At 42.3% G+C, this 19,286-nt stretch overlaps 2 protein-coding genes across 2 annotated transcripts in view; one reads left to right on the top strand and one right to left on the bottom strand.

The window, feature by feature from the left end:
• Positions 1-1,775: 1,775 nt before the first annotated feature.
• Positions 1,776-19,286, bottom strand: part of ITGAE (integrin subunit alpha E) — a gene marked incomplete at its 5' end in the record, with an annotated part of 67,860 nt that continues 50,349 nt past the window's right edge. Inside the window, 11 exons of the mRNA XM_080826610.1 lie at positions 1,776-2,086; positions 3,594-3,707; positions 8,236-8,331; positions 9,460-9,555; positions 9,867-9,923; positions 13,208-13,315; positions 13,403-13,466; positions 13,946-14,023; positions 14,734-14,813; positions 15,350-15,448; positions 16,838-16,970. Of these exons, the coding sequence (XP_080682736.1) occupies positions 1,991-2,086; positions 3,594-3,707; positions 8,236-8,331; positions 9,460-9,555; positions 9,867-9,923; positions 13,208-13,315; positions 13,403-13,466; positions 13,946-14,023; positions 14,734-14,813; positions 15,350-15,448; positions 16,838-16,970 (1,021 nt within the window). The 3' untranslated portion in view covers positions 1,776-1,990. The remainder of the gene's footprint in view (positions 2,087-3,593; positions 3,708-8,235; positions 8,332-9,459; positions 9,556-9,866; positions 9,924-13,207; positions 13,316-13,402; positions 13,467-13,945; positions 14,024-14,733; positions 14,814-15,349; positions 15,449-16,837; positions 16,971-19,286) is intronic.
• Positions 10,043-13,164, top strand: HASPIN (histone H3 associated protein kinase). Its single transcript, XM_080825886.1, has one exon. It carries the CDS (start codon positions 10,122-10,124, stop codon positions 12,435-12,437), a length of 2,316 nt encoding a protein of 771 aa, XP_080682012.1. The 5' UTR covers positions 10,043-10,121; the 3' UTR covers positions 12,438-13,164.

The following is a 19,286-nucleotide window of genomic DNA, read 5'->3' as shown; positions in this document are numbered from 1 at the left end:
GATCGTGACCTGAGCTGAAGGCAGAGGCTTTAACCCACTGAGCCACCCAGGCGCCCTCATAGGAATATTTTTAAAAGAATAGCTAAAAATTTATTAACAGTGGTTGCATTTGGAAAGAATTTGGGGGTGGAGAGGAAAGGGAGACTTACTTTTCCTTTTTTAGACACCTTTGTGCTCTTTTGAATTTATCATTTGCATAATGCTAGAAAATGTTCCTTCAATTATGGTACTGGTACAAGAACAAACAGATCAGTGAAGCAAAATTAAATTTCCAAAATTTATATGTATGTATATGAATTTCACAAGGAGTAACAGCAGAATTTCACATTATTAATGACCATTTCAATAAATGACATAGGGACAACTATTATTCATTGGAAATAATATAATTAGACTCAAGGTCAACAACAAAACAGAAACCACTCTAGATATTTCAAGCAGAAAGGGATTTAATAGAGAGAGTTATGTTTCAAATTTGTCAGGAGGGCTAGAAAATAAAAACAGGACAGTTGGTATCACCCAGAGGTCAGGAGTTGCAGGAAGCTGCCACCACTGCTGGAGGCCACAGCCAAAAGAAAGACTTCTCTATCTTTCCACCTTCCAGTCTTATGCAAGTGCCTCTCACTGCCCAAACCTAAACTAGAAACTCACCTGCAAGGGAGTCTGGCAAATGTTTAGTCTTTCAAACCCTGTGATACAGGAGTGTGGAAAAGCAAAGGAGGTGGAAAATTAGTTAGTTATGCTTCTGGGAGAAAACAAACAAAATGAAAAATGAAAAAACAAAATCCAGTCCCTAATTCATACCTTATACACATATATATATTTCAGAAAAAAAATAAAATTTAAAAGAAATAATGAAAGCATCTGAATTAAAGATAAAGATCACTTTGTACATTATATACTGATACACCATTTAATTTTTATGCAATAACTTTTATGATACATGAAAACAAAGATTTCTCCACTGTAGGGTTAAGAGTAGGGAGATGAGTCAAGTCTTAACATAGGGTATAAAGATAAAATAAGATACTAAGAACAAAGTCAGCCTGTAACAAGGCCGTAATCTGTGCTCCCAACTCCCTGGCCAGTTCCATCTCCTCCTGTGGAAGAGTGCTCTCTCCTAGTGACAGTATTTACTGAGCAACAAAAGTCTCCTAAGCAATTCACTAAGCAGGAAGCTGGATAAGGATTAGCACAGTGCATTATTTAAATAGATATACATACAACAGAAATGAAACTACAGAACAAAGTCTTGGTTTTCTCTTCGCCTCCCCTAGTTCCTGTTTTGGTGACTTGTTTTTCTACTTTTTACATTTGTTACAGGTGGTGCTTTTTCACGGCCTGATTTGAAATAATAGGCTACACCTTAGGATCTTGAAAATGCTAGACTAGGAAAAGCTTCTGACCACTGTCCCCCAAGATGTACTTTGTAGAAGACCACACTGGGAAACATATAGAAATGCCAAGAAAAAGCATTCTTAGGCAAATAAGGTTGGAAATTGCTGTACCTTCTCTTGGGGAAAAAATATCACAAAGTATATTTCTGTATTAAAGGCACTTCTATGGGGCGCCTGGGTGGCTCAGTGGGTTAAGCCTCTGCCTTCGGCTCAGGTCATGATCCCGGGGTCCTGGGATCGAGCCCCGCATCGGGCTCTCTGCTCAGCAGGGAGCCTGCTTCCTCCTCTCTCTCTGCCTGCCTCTCTGCCTACTTGTGATCTCTGTCAAATAAATAAAAAAATAATAATAATAAAAATAAAAAAAATAAAGGCACTTCTGTAAAGAAAACAGTTTAATTTTATTTAATATCAGATATTTCCCAAGTTTATTTTCTGCAAAACATACAAGCACTTTTGGGACAATGTATGGTTAAAAAACAATATTCCTCAAACAATTTGTTAGATTCTACTCTAGATCATCCTTTAAAAAAAAAAAAAAAAAAAAGACACGAAGACTGGTTGATGTTCTCGCCCCAAAGATGAGGAAGCTGGTCCTAATTGTCTTCTGTGAGCAGATTTTCTGATTTCAGCTGAGTCTTCCTTGTGTTGTCCAAGTTCAGGTTTTGGTATTTTCTTTTAAAAAAGCCACACTAAAACAAACAAGGGGAAGTCCCATTACAGACCTAAAATACCCACTTGTTTTAGAAAACCATTATCTAGTTGTTGCCAAAATAGCTCCTATACTCCTCTGCTTTTCATGCCTCCTCTGAATCTCTCCCTGATTATCTGATCCTTTAGGATCAGTTTTTTTTAAATCAGGAACTATTATATTTAAAAAAATTTTTTTAATTTAAATTCAGTTAACTAACATATAGTACATCATTAGTTTTTGATGTAGTGTTCAATGATTCATTAGGGGCATATAACACCCAGGGCTCATCACAGCAGGTCTCCTCCTTAATGCCCATCACCCAGTTACCCCATCCCCCCACCTCCTCCCTTCTGTGACCCTCAGTCTGTTTCCTGGAGTCCAGAGTCTCTCGCCATTTGTCTCCCTCTCTGATTTCATTCCCATTCCCATTCACTTCCCCTACGGTCCTCTGCACTATTCCTATGTTCCACATATGAGTGCAACCATACGATAACTGCGTTTCTCTGACTGACTTATTTCACTTAGGATGACACCCTTCAGTTCTATCCATGTTGATGTAAATGATAGGTATTCATCCTTTCTGATGGCTGAATAATATTCCAGTGTATATATGGACCATATCCTCTTTATCCATTCATCTGCTGAAGGACATCTTGGCTCCTTCCACAGTTTAGCTATTGTGGACCTTGCTGCTATGAACATTGGGATACATGTACCCCTTCTTTTCACTACATCTGTACAAGATCCATCTTAAATGTTGCCTTTCCACAAGCCTTTTCTGGTGCTCATTCTCCAGTCAGAAGTGAAAAATCACCTTCCTCTTAAGTTCCCAAACTCCTTGACCTTTTTAACTTAACTAATTCTGCAAAGTATTATAGTTTCAGCTGTAATGCATCTTATTTATGTAAAAATATGCAGCCTACTATGGATAGTATGGCCTCCTACATCAAGGAACTCACAGTCTAGGAGCACTTGGCTGGCTTAGTGACTCTCGATCTCAGGGCTGTAAGTTTGAGCCTCATGCTGGGTGTAAAGATTGCTTAAAAATAAAAAAGTCTTAAAAAAAGAAACTCACAATCCAGTAGGAACAAAAATAATTACAATACAGTGTGATGACTGCCACTTAGAAGGGTTTCCAGAAAACAGCTTGTTCACAGGAAAAGCATATAACTCAGCTTAGAGACTGAGGAATCTCTGGGCTGAGATTTAAGGGAAGAGTGTGAACAAGGTGTAAAAGTGGGAAAAGGCATTAGTGTGGAGGGAAAGCAGTATAGATAGCAAGCACAGAAACACAAACTTACTTAGTTCCATGTGTTCAGAGGAAAAAGTAAGACTTAAGGGTGGAGAGGGGAAGAGGCCACAGAGTGAGGGTCGTGAAAGCAGCAAAAAAGTTTGAACGTTAAAACAGGGGAAGGAAAGTAAAGGATTTAAATAGGGTAATGATCATCATATCTGTTTTAGGAAAATCTCTCTGTACTCTGATATTTCACATGAGTAGAACTGACCTGGAATAGGATGATTATAATCAGAGTCAAAGCCAGAAGGCCACAACCACTGCTTATAATAATGATAATGAAGACAGGCAAATAACGCTCCTCTTTCAGGAAGATGACAGTGATCTGGAACAAGACAAGGAGATCATCCAATAAGTCTGCTAAAGGCGATGAGAAAAAAATTCTACATGTTATTTTAAGGAACAAAATAGGAGAACTTGGCAACATTCTGTATATTGACCGAGGCTGACAGTAAAACAAAAAGCTAAACATTTGATTGCATCATCTAAAATTATCTAATGAGACTTCCAGTTTCTGATCCTGCATGTAGAGTGCATGATGGGCACCACTCCATACTAACAAGTACAAAGCTGAACAGACTGAAAAATCAACAACTCTTGAGTTTCTAAGAGAGGGAAGACACTTGGCAAACTGCTGCCTCTAAGACTGGTGAGGGAGAAAGACAAATATAGGGAGTAGAGTCTTCCCAGTGCTGGTGTAAGAAAACCTGATCTGTAATCAATGAATTATAAGAAGCTCAGTATTGACGACTCTCAGAGTTAAAAACCCAAGGAACCCAGTCATAATGGAGCCCCCACAATACTATAAGGTTTTCTTCCAGGAGCTTTACCAGGTTCCTACAGTAAATACTGGAGAAAAATCCCTTTGTGCTTCTGGCAAGGGGAGAGGAAAAGGAACCATTCTGAAATAGGCCAGAGCACTCTGTCTGGCCTACCCTCAGGGGAAACTAGTTAATTAGAGCCTAACCTACTAAGGTATTACCAGGGCCTAACTGACCTGGGGTAAGGGAAATTCCCAACTCAAGCCCATTCTAGGGATCCTGTCCCATCTAAGGGCGTTGAAAAAAGATGAGAAATACTTGTGAAGTTCACAGCCCAGAGCCACAGGCTCACTAAAAGACTGAAACCTAATCATAGAATAGTAGAGCACTTCCCCTCCCTATACCTCACCACATTAGTAAAGACCTATTTACTGCAGTTATTTTCACCTGGTACATCATGTCCAGCTATCAAGAAAAAATTATCAGGAAAAAAAAAAAGAAAAGAAAAAAATTATAAAACATATAAAAAACACAATTTGAAGACACAAAGCAAGCATCAAAACCAGACAGAGAAAGGATGTTTGAATTATCGGACCTGAAATTTAAAACAACTATGATTAATATGGTAAGGGCTCTAATGGATAAAGTAGATCACATGTAAGAACAAAGACAAAGAACAGAGAGGTAATTAAGCAGCGATGGAAACCCCAGGAAAGAACAAGACAGACAGACAGAAAGAAGGAAACAAAAGAACCAAAAGATATGCTAGAGATTTAAAAAAAAAAAAAAAAAAAAAAAACCACTGTAAGAGAAATGATGAATGCCTTTGATGAGCTCATTAGTAGACTGGCATGGCTGACGAAAGGATCTCTGAACTAGATACACGAAAAGAATCCATGAAAAGCAAAGAGAACAAACACTGGATAGAAAAAACACACCAACAACAGCACAATAAAATTATCTAAGGAACAAAATACTTCCAATTATTTTGGTCTGTCAGGAGATCTGTTAAGGATTCTTTGACAGTTTAACAGAAGTCTCAGAGAATTACAATCTCTAGGTTTTAGAGAACACTGAAAGATAGAAAATCAGTTCTACATCCAGCTATGCCACTCTGTGTCCTTGAGCCCCAAGCTCCTCTTCAAAATGATGACCGATTTCAAATAATCTCTATGTCCTTTTCAACTCTGTTCTGACAGCTCTTTTGACCTTGCACAAATCCCCATGAAATATATCACAAAGATACTGGTCTGCTCGTCACCAAACTACAGTGTATGTTACCTCAAAGACATGATAATAAATGCAAAATGGAAAAAAATAAAATAAAATAAAATAAATGCAAAATGGCACCCATGTACACTCCAGCTGACCCTTTGACAACACAGGTTTGAACTGTATAGGTCTGCTTATATGCAGATTTTTTTTGATAAACACAGTACTGTAAATGTATCTTTTATGATTTTCTTAACATTTTCTTTTCTCTAGCTTACTTTATTATAAGAATAGAGTATTTAATATAATAAGGCTTCTGGTTCACAGTATCCTATTAGTAAAGTTCTGGGGAGTTGAAAGTTATACATGGGTTTTTGACTATGTGGGGAGTTGACACCACTAACCCTCGTGTTGTTCAAGAGTCAGATGTACTTACAGAGTTCTTCTATCAGAAGCCAACTCCAGAATTGTAGTCTAAAGGCTGTCTTAATTTTAAGAGTCTAAGCCCTCTTCTCACTAACAGGACTCAGCTGGAAAGCTCAGGGGACACTGCTTCCCAAGTGAGACTGTTATGGCCTTCCCATGGCCAGAGCTTCCCAGTACTTAAGTGGGGCCAGAGGGCCACCAAGACTTCTGTGCCTGCCCAAAACACTGAGCTCCTTTCATGCACATGTTTAGGCACCAAGGTCAGGAGGCCTTTGGAGATCATTTCTATATGAGTTGGAAAGGTGGACAAATTTACCTTTAAGATTTTTTTTTATTTCTGTGCGTGTTCAAGTATGCACTTATGCAAGCAGGGAAAGGCAGAGGAAGAGGGAGAGAATCTTTAGTGGACTCTGTGCTGAGCACAGAGACTGATGAGGGGCTCCATCCCTTGACCCTGAGATCATGACCTGAGCTGAAACCAAGAGGTGAATGCTCAACTAACTCAACCACTCAGGCACCCCTGAACAAATTCACCTTTAAGGCCTCTTCCAATTAAGTTATAAATGCCAGTTACTTCCTATAGTTGACCCTCCAGGTAACTATTTAATTCACATGTAGAGGAGGTTATTTGGAGTAAGTTCTGGGCCTTGCGAATAGGGAGGGAGCAAAGCAACAGAGAGGGAGGAAAAGAAGAAAGTTGGTTTTTCTTCTATGGAAGAGTGAAGTGGAGGGCAGTGGGGAAGGACTTGAGAATCTGGGTTTAGGAAAGTAATGAAAGAAGTCCCAAGGTCACAGTGATGTAACAGGACAAATTTCAGTAGAAGAAATGCTCCTCTTTCTCAAAGTCTCTTCCCCCTTTCCTCTTCTAAACCCACAAGTTCCAGATTTGACATAAAGCTACCCTGGTTAAGATGGAGAGAGAAACAGGACACAGAATACTAGTGCTTGTAGTCAAACACTGATGGTGGCCTACCCAACAACCATTCTCTCCTTTTAATTTTCATTCAGAAATCATGACTGGTCTAAGCTAATCATGACAGAGCTATTCCCCTTTGCCAGTGATTCACATGAGAGCCAGTTCTCACTGAAAAGATGTAAAGAGATAGCTGCTGGGAGTTTTTAGGAAAATTTTCCTCCCTAAAAAGGGAAGACACACTTAGAAAAATTCCTTTTGCATCTACTGATCTCTTGCTTCCTATTTTGTATCCTGCCATATGAAGAAACAGCACTGGGAAAGGTGGCATCTTTGTGCTGGCTACAAGGGAAGGCGGCACCAACACAGATGGTAGGGCACAAGATCCAAAGGAGCCAGGCCCTTGACCAGACAAATAACAGATGCCTTTATGGTACATTAGTGGAAGTCTTCCCTTACTTGCAGATGAAATGCACTTGGATACATGGCTATTTATACTCATAGGTTCACGCTACCTTATTTGCTTATTGTCAGGAACAACTTAATACTTTGCTTAGGGTGCTGAATTTAAAGGAAGGAAAATAATTATAATTATTGGGAATCTATGTACAGAATATGTACATATGTGAATATACAAAATGTGAATATACAAAACTGTTAATCGTAGCACTCTTTGTGAAGAAATTGGGGACATAAGGGGGGGGGTGAGGAACCATTATTTTTCATTTGATATTTTTCTGTAAGGCTTGGATTTTCTTGCTGTTCTTTTTTTTTTAACTGGTTAGTGGGATAATGGAGCGATTCTTTCCTCCATATAATTTTCTGTATTAGAAATACTTAAAAATAAAAAGGAAATGTTATTTCTGATATGTCTGGAGAATTGTCCCTTTCTCCTCCTCCAGAAAAGAAATCAGAGGATCTAATATTTAGAAATCAAGTGTCATTCTCTTGACATTCCCTCCAGTAATGATCATGCCTGACCAACGAGCCCACAGATGGATTATCTCTCAAGTTAGTTGCTGCTGCCAGCTGACACTTAACCACATCTAGTTTAAGTGTCAACAAGATTATTTAGCCCATAGATCACAGACATCAGTTTGACTTGTGGTCGCACTTTTGCAAAAGAAATCCCAAGAGTCCTACTATTTAATTTAAAATTTATAAAAGAATTACACATTCCTGAGTAACTGGTTAATATAAACACTGACACTGTACACTAGGAAGACTGTCAATGTATACAAAAGATAATAATTTCTCACTTAGCATATTTTAAAGATACATTTTTCAAATCAAAGTATACATAGCTGTTGATTACAGCCTAGTTATTTCGGCTTAGTCCTCTTATTCAATTGCCATTTCAAAGATGGAAACACTGAGGCAGAAGCTGACTAATTCAAGGTTCCAGAGGCAGATGGCGGTAGAGTCAAAATCAGAGGTGGCAAGACTGAAAACAGGAAGAGCTGCCTGTACAGAGACTCTAAGGCTAGGCATAGTTTTCCCCAGAACACTGCTCAGAGAACCAGAAAATAGCCAGGGATTACCTCAGTTCTGTGGTTCTCTGCATTCAGCCCGTCATATAGAGATTTGTCGAAATAGATTTCACCAAGGATCTGCAGTTCATTTACACCTCTTGGTAACTGTAAGATGAAGGGTAGATAAAAACATATTTTAGACATAGACTTACTGTTTTGAACAGTATTTTTTCCTTTAAACGTGTTCCTTCTCCTGTATTCCTTTGTCTAGTTAGCTGTCTTGGCAATCACAAAGTTACCAAAGCAAGAAACTTACAATCATTCCCCAATTTCTTTTCCTATACACTTTAACTCATGTCACAGCCTCACTCACCAGCCCCAATTCAGTTCTTAACAATTCTTTTTCTTTTCTTTCCTCACATCTGTCCCTTTTCTCCATTCTTCATTGCTACTCCTTCAGTTCAGATATCATCATTCTTACCTGGATCACTGTGAGGAGTTAAACTTCATCCTAATGCCCACTTTAGAATGAGTGACCAGGAAATGCCTCTCTAAGAAGGTAACATCGGAGCTAAATATAAGAAACCATGCACATGAAGATATGGGGAGAAGTACACAGTGGGAGAAGGGAGAGCAGAGGCAAAGATCCTGTGGTCAGAATAAATATTGGAGAAACAGAAAGGATAGAATAGCTGGAGTATACGAAGTGGGAAAGAGCCAAGTACTAAGAGATAAAGTTGAAGAAGCAGAGACTAGATCATGCAGTGCCTTGCAGGCCACTGAAAAAGTATGTGTTTTACTCGGGGTGCATTCAAATATAACTTTTTTCTTTTCAGAGCCATGGCACAATGTTTATTTTAAAACAGCTGTTATGTGAAGAAAGATTTGTAAAGGGCATGGCAAGAGCAGAGACAGGAGGAGAAGACAGCTTACTGCAACGGCCTGGGCAAGAGATGGTGGCCTGAACTACAACAGTAGCAGTGGAGATGGAAAGAAGTGAATGGATTTATAACATATTTTGGAGGTGGAATGATGGAGCTTGGGGCTGGAATAGATGTGGGGATGTAGGAAAGGAAGAAATCACAAGTATCTCCTATGTTAAGTAACTACAGTCACTTACCCTAGTATATTACCCCAAGTAATTGTGTAAAGAACAGACTGGGGCAAAAGGTGAATCAAGACACCTGTTTTGGACATGTTACATTTGAGATGCTATTAACTTTTCTCGGACAGAGAGCCGATGCACATGAGCAGCAGAACAATCAAATATAAAGCATTCACCATCTCAAGTACCTGCTGCGATTGATTCAAGGAGAGCTCTGCAGCCACCGTTACATTTTCTTTATTTGAAGTGATGGTGCAGTTCACTGAATACCATTGGTCCACATACTGAAAAGGAAACTCTGATTACAGTTAGCACTATCCCCTTTTGAGTGAAAAGGCAGAAAACTTTTAACACTTAGTACGCAGAGCACGTTCAAGTTCCAGGATAGAGGGTGCGAACAGGTTCAGCGCTCACCTCGGCTCAAGCAAAGCCGCAACCGTGGCTGTCTTGACCCAGAGAAGAGACTAAGGAGAGCCTGGAGGCCACCCTGCATTCGCTTTCAGCAGTGAACGCCAGCAGCAGCAGCCCCGCGCCGCTCACGTCACCAGCTTCAAGCCCTCCTCCCTCCCTAACCTCTCGGGACGGCCGCGCTCACCCAAACGGGGTCTTTCCCACATTCCTTCTCCAGACTGTAGTTGCACTTAGTGTTGGCCTGAAACGAGAGCCATGACAGTACGGATTAGAGGATGCCTAACTGCCAGTCACGCACCCTCTCCCACCTCTCCCGGGACCCTTCGTGATGCGCATGCTCACGGCCGGACGTTAGGACCCAGCAGTCAGGCCCGCCCATGCGTCTGTCTTAAGGAAGTCTCGCGGTGTTTGCATTTGAATCTCCGGGCGGGTGCCGACTATGGCGGCGTCAAGCCAGCGACTCGGGAATCGCCTCTTCCGAACGTATGGGGCTGTGGGCGGCGGGAGGCCGCGGCGGCGGCCGGACCGGGCAGTCGCGCAGTGGTTCCCGCCGCAAGACCGGAAGCGTTTTTTCAGCAGCAGCAGTAGTAGCAGCGACGCTAGCAGCGGCGGCCCCTCCGGGTCTATCGCTTCCGACGATCCCGACGACCCTGACTTCCTCGGCGTTCTGGTAGGTCAGCGGCGGAGGCGCCCTGGCGGTCAAGCCTCCAAGGACTGGCCGAGTCTGATCGTGACTCCACGACGCCTGAGGCTGCGAGCTCGGCCTCCACAAAAGTGCAGCACCCCCTGCGGCCCGCTTGGACCGCCGCCCTTCCCTAACGGCAACCCAGGCCGCCTCAGCCCGGACCTCAGTACGTGCAACCAGCCCGGGGACGGCGGCGAGCTGGGCACCAGTGCCTCCCTGTTCAGCAGTCTGGCCTCTCCCGGCCCCGGCCCCTCCGCCTCTCTGGATGCGGCCTCCGAAGTTCCGAGCGGCTTCCACCTCCCAGCAGCCTCCCCGGACCCAACATCCCTCCATGGCTTCCAGGAGGCAGCAACGGGAGGAAGCAGGTTCACCAGACTGGCCCACCAAGCCCATGCCAGCCTCAGGTCAGCTCTCTTTAGTCTTATGGACTCTGGAAACCCTGAAGATTCTGAGTTTGGGGCAGATGGGAAGAATATGAGGGAGTCTTGCTGTGAAAGGAAATGGACTGGGAAGAGGTTGGAGAGGCCAGGTTTATCAAGCATCGGTAAGAAGAGGGCCACAGACCAGGACTCCTGTCAAGAGATTGGGTCTCAAGGGGCTGCCCAGATGGACGAGGAAGCAGATGGTTGCAAGGGCTGTATTGTACCTGGGGAAATCAACAGGTTTGAGAGAACTGGGCCTAAGCGAAAAAGGAAACTTCAGGAAACAGTAGAAACCTCCCTTCTCCATTATCACCAGTTTAAGAAGAGCCAAAAGATGGAAAAAGACTCATTCCTCACCCAGGACCTTACTCATTTACAGAACGCCTGCTCTTGGACCAAAGCCAGGGCTTCCTTCAGTTTCCACAAGAAGAAGATGGTGACTGCTGTGTCAGAAGTATGCAGCAGCCACACCATTGCCAGTTCTCTCTCTGAGTCCCTCATATCCGAATATTCAGACCCTCCTGTTATGAACAGAACAAATAGTGCTCTGTCTCCTTGGCACTGCTCTTCCATGTATTTGCTAACCCCCTTAAAGACACTACATGTCACAGACAAAAAGGCATCTGATGCTGAGAAAGTTTATGGGGAATGCAATCAGGAAGGTCCTATCCCCTTTAGCTATTGCCTTTCCACAGAAAAATTGGAGTGCTGTCAGAAGATTGGGGAAGGAGTGTTTGGAGAAGTGTTTCAAACAGTTGCTAATCACACACCTGTTGCCCTAAAAATCATTGCTATTGAAGGACCAGATTTAGTCAATGGAGCCCACCAAAAAACTTTTGAGGAAATTCTGCCAGAGATAATCATCTCCAAAGAGTTGAGCCTCTTGTCTGATGAGGTATGCAACCGTACGGAAGGCTTTATTGGTTTGAACTCAGTGCACTGTGTTCAAGGATCTTACCCTCCCTTGCTTCTCAGAGCCTGGGACCATTATAACTCAACTAAAGGGTCTGCAAATGACCGGCCTGACTTTTTTGAGGAAGACCAGCTCTTCATTGTACTGGAATTTGAGTTTGGAGGGACTGACTTAGAGCAAATGAGAACGAAGTTGTCCTCCATGGCTACTGCAAAGAGCATCCTACACCAGATCACAGCATCCCTCGCAGTGGCAGAGGCATCACTGCACTTTGAGCACCGAGACTTACATTGGGGGAACGTGCTCTTAAAGAAAACCAGCCTCAAAGAGCTCCACTACACCCTCAATGGGAAGACAAGCACTATCCCCACCCGTGGAGTGCAAGTCAATATCATTGACTACACACTGTCACGGTTGGAGCGGGATGGGATTGTGGTGTTCTGTGACATTTCCATGGATGAAGACCTATTTACAGGTGAAGGTGACTACCAGTTTGAGATCTATAGGCTAATGAGGAAGGAGAACAACAACTGCTGGGGTGAATATCACCCTTACAATAATGTGCTCTGGCTCCATTACCTAACAGATAAAATTCTGAAACAGATGACCTTCAAGATTAAATGTAACACCCCTGCCATGAAACAAATGAAGAGAAAGATCCAGCATTTTTATAGGACAATGCTGAACTTCAGCTCTGCCACTGACTTGCTTTGCCAGCACAGTCTATTTAAATAAGCCAGAGGTACCTTACTGGCCCAAACTGAGAGGACACTGGTCTTAAAGTCCCTGATGCTATTTTCAATCTCCATCCCCAGAGCAGGGTGGAATTCCCATTCTAAATGTTTCTAGAAATTAACAAATGTTCTTTAAAAATAAACTATACCTGGGAACAAATGATTACAATTTATAAGCCCTCTCTGTCAACAGACTCCATTCTGTAAATGCCTTTCCATATATTCATTTTTGAACCTTGACATTTCATAAACCCTGAGCAAAAAAAAAATTCAGGAAAGTCAAAGGCCTCAACTTTCAAGGTGATCAGAGCCTGTGGCTGTGGGTATCATAAGGGAAGTCAACTGAGAGCAGAGGGGCTGTAGCAAAGCAGAGACAGGGACAGACTGGAGGGAGGAAAGATGGTAAATTTATAGAGAGAAGGGCAAGAAATACCTGTTTATCAAGCTTATTTGTCAATTACAAAGAAGCAGGATTTATCAGTTTTTCAAAGGGAAAATAAATATGTCCATGGGTATTAAAAAGGTTTGAAATTTTGCTTATTTTTCATCAAGGGAAGGAAAACTGAAATGTTGTTTTAAGAACCGAATGGTTGCTATTTCTTGTGAACATGACTGGTAATTTACTCCTAATGTGTTCCTAAGTTAACTAAACTTGTTTTTACTCCTTTCCTAGAATTCTAGTGTTATACCTTTAAGAATCCACAGTCACTCTGGAAAGAGATGTGATTGTGATTAAAAAAACAAAAGAAAAAAAAAAAAACTTCTAAGTACCTGAATCTTCGTCAGGTTTCTCACTCTTATAAACTGGAGACCTTGTAATTTGATTGGAACACAAATTTGCAGCTGGAATACAGCTCCGAAGAGATTTTCCCCATGTATCTACAAAATAAAATCAGAGAATGGGAAATCAAAACTGGTGTTGTTTTGCCACCTGTAACTTTGCAATAATAAGCATTAAGCACTTACATTGAAGAGGAATTCTTTGTAGACAGAAAGCCCCTGGCTTGTGTTCATGTACATCACTGAAGGTCTGCAAATGAGAGGATATTTGTTAGGCCTCAAGGCCCCTTTCTTTCAAATGAGCTTGAATGCTACCAGTTGGATACACTAGGACAGAGGGCACCATATCTTGAAGAAGAATCAAAGCTGAATATCAAAATGTAAAGTGGTGGTAGGGCAGTTCAGGTAGACATATTTGAATTTTGTATATTTGGGCTGGTTCTGTGTCTAATTGTTAATCCTTGGTGACCTTACTTTTCGCCTTCCTTCTTTCCCAATCCCACAGCGCCTCTCTTCCCTCCTTAGTATTACATCAGTAACCTTTAGTATTAAGACCAGTTGGTACTGTTCCTCCCTTGATTACTACCATGGGGTTTCTAGGGCCAAACTACATCCCTTAGCGATCAGTGGGAGCCTGGATTTTAAGCAGCCTCCTGTCCGAGATGGGGAATGCTCACATCCACCCTGACCACCTGAAGCTGCAGGTGTTGGCCCCTTGGAAGTACTTACTTCGGAAGAACTGCGAGGAAGGAATGCTTGAATTGAAGGCTGTGGCTCTGTTTGACTGAAGAATTTCTGTCATTGAAACTAGGAAATAAGAGTGTCAGTTCACAGCTCACCCACTTTGTACACAGCTGCTTATATACCTTGGCTTTTCGGGGTCAGGAAAAGTCAGATAAGAAAAGATGCTTGAAGATAAGTAATTAGAGTGCAGAAGACTTGCTAGAAGACCATAGTTGCAGAAACACTGGTTTAAAAAGGGTTTCTCAACCTTGACACTAGTGACATTTTGGGCCAAATAATTTTTTGTAAGAGACCATCTTGTATACTGTATGATGTTTAGCAGCATCCTTGGCCTCTATCCACTAGATACCAGAAGCATTCCCACACCCCACAAGTTGTGGCAACCAAAAATATTTTCAGGCATTGCCCCTGATGGACAGAATCATCCCTGTTTGAGAACCCTTTCCCACCACTATACCCATACCCTACCCCCAAAACAGAAGTTTCACAGACGACGGGGCTTCTCCAGGTGAAATGACAGGAATAGAACCTCTGTCCAAGGCTCATTTACTAGATTATACCATAGTTTTGCTTTGTGTGTCAATGAAAGGACATTTTAAGCAACTCTGATAACAAGAAGGGAAAACCAAGTCACTGCAGCAGCACAGACTCCTGTGGGTTCACTGAGGCTCTTCCTGGGCAGTGACAGAGCCACAGCTCTTACACATGCACAAGGGAGGGAGACTTTTTCGAGGGCCACAGCCTGGGCCTGCAGGGACATACGGCCCACTTACTTGGTGACTGTCACAGTGATATTGGCTGTCCTGTTTGGAAAGGCATTCTCCTCTAGCTGCCAAACTACTGAAAAGTTTGCCTATTTAAAAAAAGGAAAAAGAAAAGGTCACTTGATTCCTCTCTACCACTCACAATTCAAACTGCTTCCTACTAACTAAACTGACCTGGGAAACAATTCATATGCCTCACATTTTTTAGCACAGCATGCCTCCACATCCATTATTCCACATAAGCATCACAATGTCAATATGGAGTAAGCAGGGCAGACAGCATTACTCCTCTTTCACGGTTGAGGAAACCATTTCAGAGCACAGCACAAAGATCATCAGTGGCAGATGAGGGACTCACTCACCACTAGTAACTTTGGGCCTGCTGCTCTTCCCATACTACTCCCAACTTCACTCTGCTGTATGGGGCTGAGTCAACAGTTTGTGGCTGTATCCCCCAGCCCACCACTCCTTACTTTGAAAGCAAACTTGGCAGCTCTAAGCTCTGCTGTGGATTGATTGCAATAAAGGGAAATGTGGAGACCACTGCTAAGATTCAAATGACACTGGGATGTAGGAGACACCACCTCCACGGTAGTGAGAAGAGTCAGCCAACCCAAACACTCACAGATGACCTCTTGAGTACAGGGTGGCCAATCTTGCAGTTCATGGCCAGCTCAGAAGCATTTGGCTTCGGGTCATCACACTGAATGTCTGGAGAAGGAGGCTGTTAACACAGAGAAGACACTGTTCTTAAAGAGCAAGAAAAGAAGTTTCCTGGTACCAATTCAACAAACATTCACTGATTTTCTACATGCCAGACATCTGCCAGGAGCCTTGGGACACTAATCAGACTTGGTTTCTGTCTTCCTCCCAAGCTGGGCAGAAGGGATCAATAGGTTGTTGAGGAATTTAAATACAAGGCCCAAGTGGTTCTGTGGAAGGTACAAGGAAAGACAGTATTGCAAGAGGTAAAATCCAACTAGGAGGAATCTGTAAAATCTTCAGGGGTAGGAGACATTTGAGCTGGGCAAACCTATCATACTGGGATGGACTGGAAGGCTAGCATGAGCCCCCACACTGCCACAGAGCCTTTCTCAACCAGGGCTCTTCACCTGGACCACTGAATACGGAAGGTGATTTCAGTGACACTTTTCTTAATTCTCCCAAGGATAGTGCAGCACTGATTCCACTTGAGAAGCTTATGAGATAATTTCATTATTTTCATATAATAGATGCTGTCCTAGCCTAAATAGCCTAAGACCCTACGGACAAATCTGTAACCTGACAAAGCCAGGTTTACTGACTCCTTATCATGAGAAAACTGCACTGTGGTGTCTCACCAAACAAAAGCCAAGACAGTTATTAAGGAATGGTGGGGAAGAGTGGAGTTCAGGTAATATAGAAGTAAAGCAGAGTTTTGGTGGGCTCTAAGTAAAGCAGGCTTGTATATCAAAGGGTCCATCAACATCAGGTCTGGACCCAGGGACCCATTCCTTTGGAAACTCTTAGGAAGTTGTAAAGTTGTGTACAGAAATGCTATATCTGAAACTCTGTACTCCAGATGGAAAATAAGACTGCTTCTTTTCAAAGTGACTTATATTCTCCAGTCAAGTGAAATGGTTTCATAATTACAGATAGAACTTTAAGCAGCAAAGTTTTCTGATTGCCTATGATTTTCGAGAAGATTTCTCAGTGTTACAGTACTTCACCGTTTTACAGTACTTAGCAGCTGCAGGATGTCCTTGGGAGAAACACTGTTTCCTGTTTTCTTACAGCCAGCTTCCAGGCTGTGACCCCAGGCTCATGAGTGAAAGGGCAGATTCTTACTTTCCCAGTGCAGGCTCATGTGTTAGAGATTTTTTTTCCCTCTCAGAACCCTAGTTAAGAAAGGCTGCAGGCAAGAAAGTGACTAAAGAACAGCCACACTGAAGATTCTGGAGGCAGAGAACTCACAGCACAGTGCGTAGTGGTTTGGAGGGGATTCATCTCATTAATAATCATTTATTGGATGGATCAGGATGAGACTGGAGGCAGGGAGACCAGTTAGGAGGTTTTCCATAAAAAAGCAGGCATACAGGGAGGGAAAGCCATGTGTGGCATATTTCACTGTTACCTTTTGTATCCTCTTAAACTGGAGGTTTCTGGGGTAATTCAAATTCATGGTCGTCATGTAGGAATCCTCCCCAGAGTTTGTTAGGTTAATGTTCATAGTCAGCTCCTTTGTGAGACCAACCACCAATTCCTGCCTGCACCGGGTAGGCAAATAGAAACAAGTTACCAGTTTATTTAATCTTTAAGAATGACAAGCAGTACAATAGTACATTCTCAACTAACTCCTTAAATTGCCTAAAGGATACATTTAGCCTAGATTTTCTTCCACTCAAATGCCTGGACTGCCACACCCACCTCAGTTGGTGTGTGAGATGATGATAATGGCTACCATGTTGATTACTATATGACAGGGACTGTGCTAAATGCTTCACATCCTGAATTAATCCTCACAATAACCCTATAAAATAGTATGGTTACTCTCCATTTCATAGAAAAGAACAGAATCCAAGAGAGTCTAACTAATTTGCCTCGGGTCTAGCATTCTCAAAAGAGGGTTGGGAAAATTATATTTAAATCCTCTTTCTACTACCAAATCACTGCAACCCTAGGCAAGATACTTCATTTTCACATATACTTACAGAGTACTTTCTCTGTGCCAGATATTCTGCTCAATACCAGAGATTGAGCTGCTTGAAGTGTCTGAGACGGATACTGTCCCTGCCTCTTTCTTGGCCTCAGTTTACCATTTGCAAACTCATTCAGGCCCTTCCAGTTTAAAGACTGGTTTAAAACAGTCTTTTCAGACTGGAGAAGAGAAGACGGGGGGATTTGTGAGAGCTTCTTTCAGTCTGCTGAGGTGCTGTGGGGCCCCAGAGTATAAAACCACTATCCACAATCAAGATCTACAGAAAAACATATTAACAATACAAAGAAAATCTCCTAACCATCCAAAATGTTCAAAAACAGGATAGGAAGCTCTGGGAAGCAACGTGACGTGTGTTTTGTTGTTATACTGCTTTTGTTTTAGCACAACTGAGAAGAGAATAGATTGATCAGTGGGAGAGAGGGGGCAGAGATAGCTAGAGCCTGCTGTAAGTGGAAATCCAATTGAGAGATGGCAAATGCCTGTGTAACACAGTAGTAGTGTTGACAGACACAAGGGATTGAAGCCAGATACAGTAAGGCCACACTTGCAACCAGAGCAACAGATCAAGGATAAGTCCTGAATGGATGACCAAGTTGTGCTCTTCATGAGGGAGACCAGAGTGCCACCACCAGGATGGCAGTTGACCAGATGAGTTCAGTTAGGGGTATAATGAGAAGTGCCTGTGGTGTAACAAGGTAGAGATGTTGAAACATCAGTTGGATATACTGTTCTAGAGCCCAGGAGAGGGCTCTGGGAGCCAATGGAATATTTCACAGGGGTTCTTAACCAGAGGACCATGGATAGTTTTGGAAAGCCCCAAATGCAAACACTTATGTATGCACATGTGATATTCTAGGGAGTAGGGTCTGTAGTTTTCCTTAGGTTCTTTAGGAGACCTATATCCAGAAAAAGGTGGAAAACACTGAAATGTTTGGATGCTAAGGATTAGACTCAATAATGCTTTTGAAAAAAGGAAGAGACTGATTACTATTTACACTAGGGGGCGATGTGGGGCCAGTTGTGTGTGCTACATATCACAAGGAGTTGGGAGGGAGGGAATTTCTCGGCTGTAATTAATTCCTGTTGGAAACAGCTGCATCTGTTTATTAGGCTGGATTCCAAAGCACTCAAAAGTCTTCAATTGGATCCTCAGTAATTGAGATAGGCTAAGCCATCCACAAGTCCTACAAATGTCTACAAAAAGGCTTACTAGGATTTAGGCAACGGTGTTCTTCCCCACAGATGCCTACCCTGGCCAACAGGCCATCAGTACCATGTTCCATATACAGCACTAGTAGCCAGGGAGGGTATTTTAAGACCATCACATGTCCAAAGCCAAAATCCTTATCTCTTCCTCTCCACCCTGCCTTCCAAGATTTCTTCTAAAGGCTTCCTACCCCAATTCAGTTCTTGGCATTGCCATTATTCTGGAGTTCAGTGTGATCCAACAGAACTTTTGCAAGAATGGAAATAGCCTGTATCTGTGCTATTGAAGATCACCAGCCATATGTGGATGTAGGGCCTTGAAATGTGCCTAGTTCAACTGAGGAACTAAAATTTTAATTATACTTAATTTTAATTAAATAGCCAAATGTGACTAATAGTTACTGTACTAGACTGCAAAGTTCTAGATGCTCAGGATGAAATGGAGGAAGCTGCCTTAGACCCTTCTCTTTTTCTCACTCCCCACATCTAATCCATCAACAAATCCTGTGGGCCCTAACTTCAAAATATAACCACCTTCAACTGCTACAACTGTGGACAAGTCACCATCACTTTGCACCTGAATTGTAATAGATCCTTACTATCTTCCTGCTTACATCTTTGCTCCTGTAGTCTACAACACAGAAGCAAGAATGAGCCT

Source organism: Martes martes (genome assembly GCF_963455335.1).
Source record: "Martes martes genome assembly, chromosome: 16".
Taxonomy (NCBI): Eukaryota; Metazoa; Chordata; class Mammalia; order Carnivora; family Mustelidae; genus Martes; species Martes martes.
Note: the sequence above shows the minus strand (reverse complement) of the source record. Positions and strands in the feature narration are given on the sequence as shown.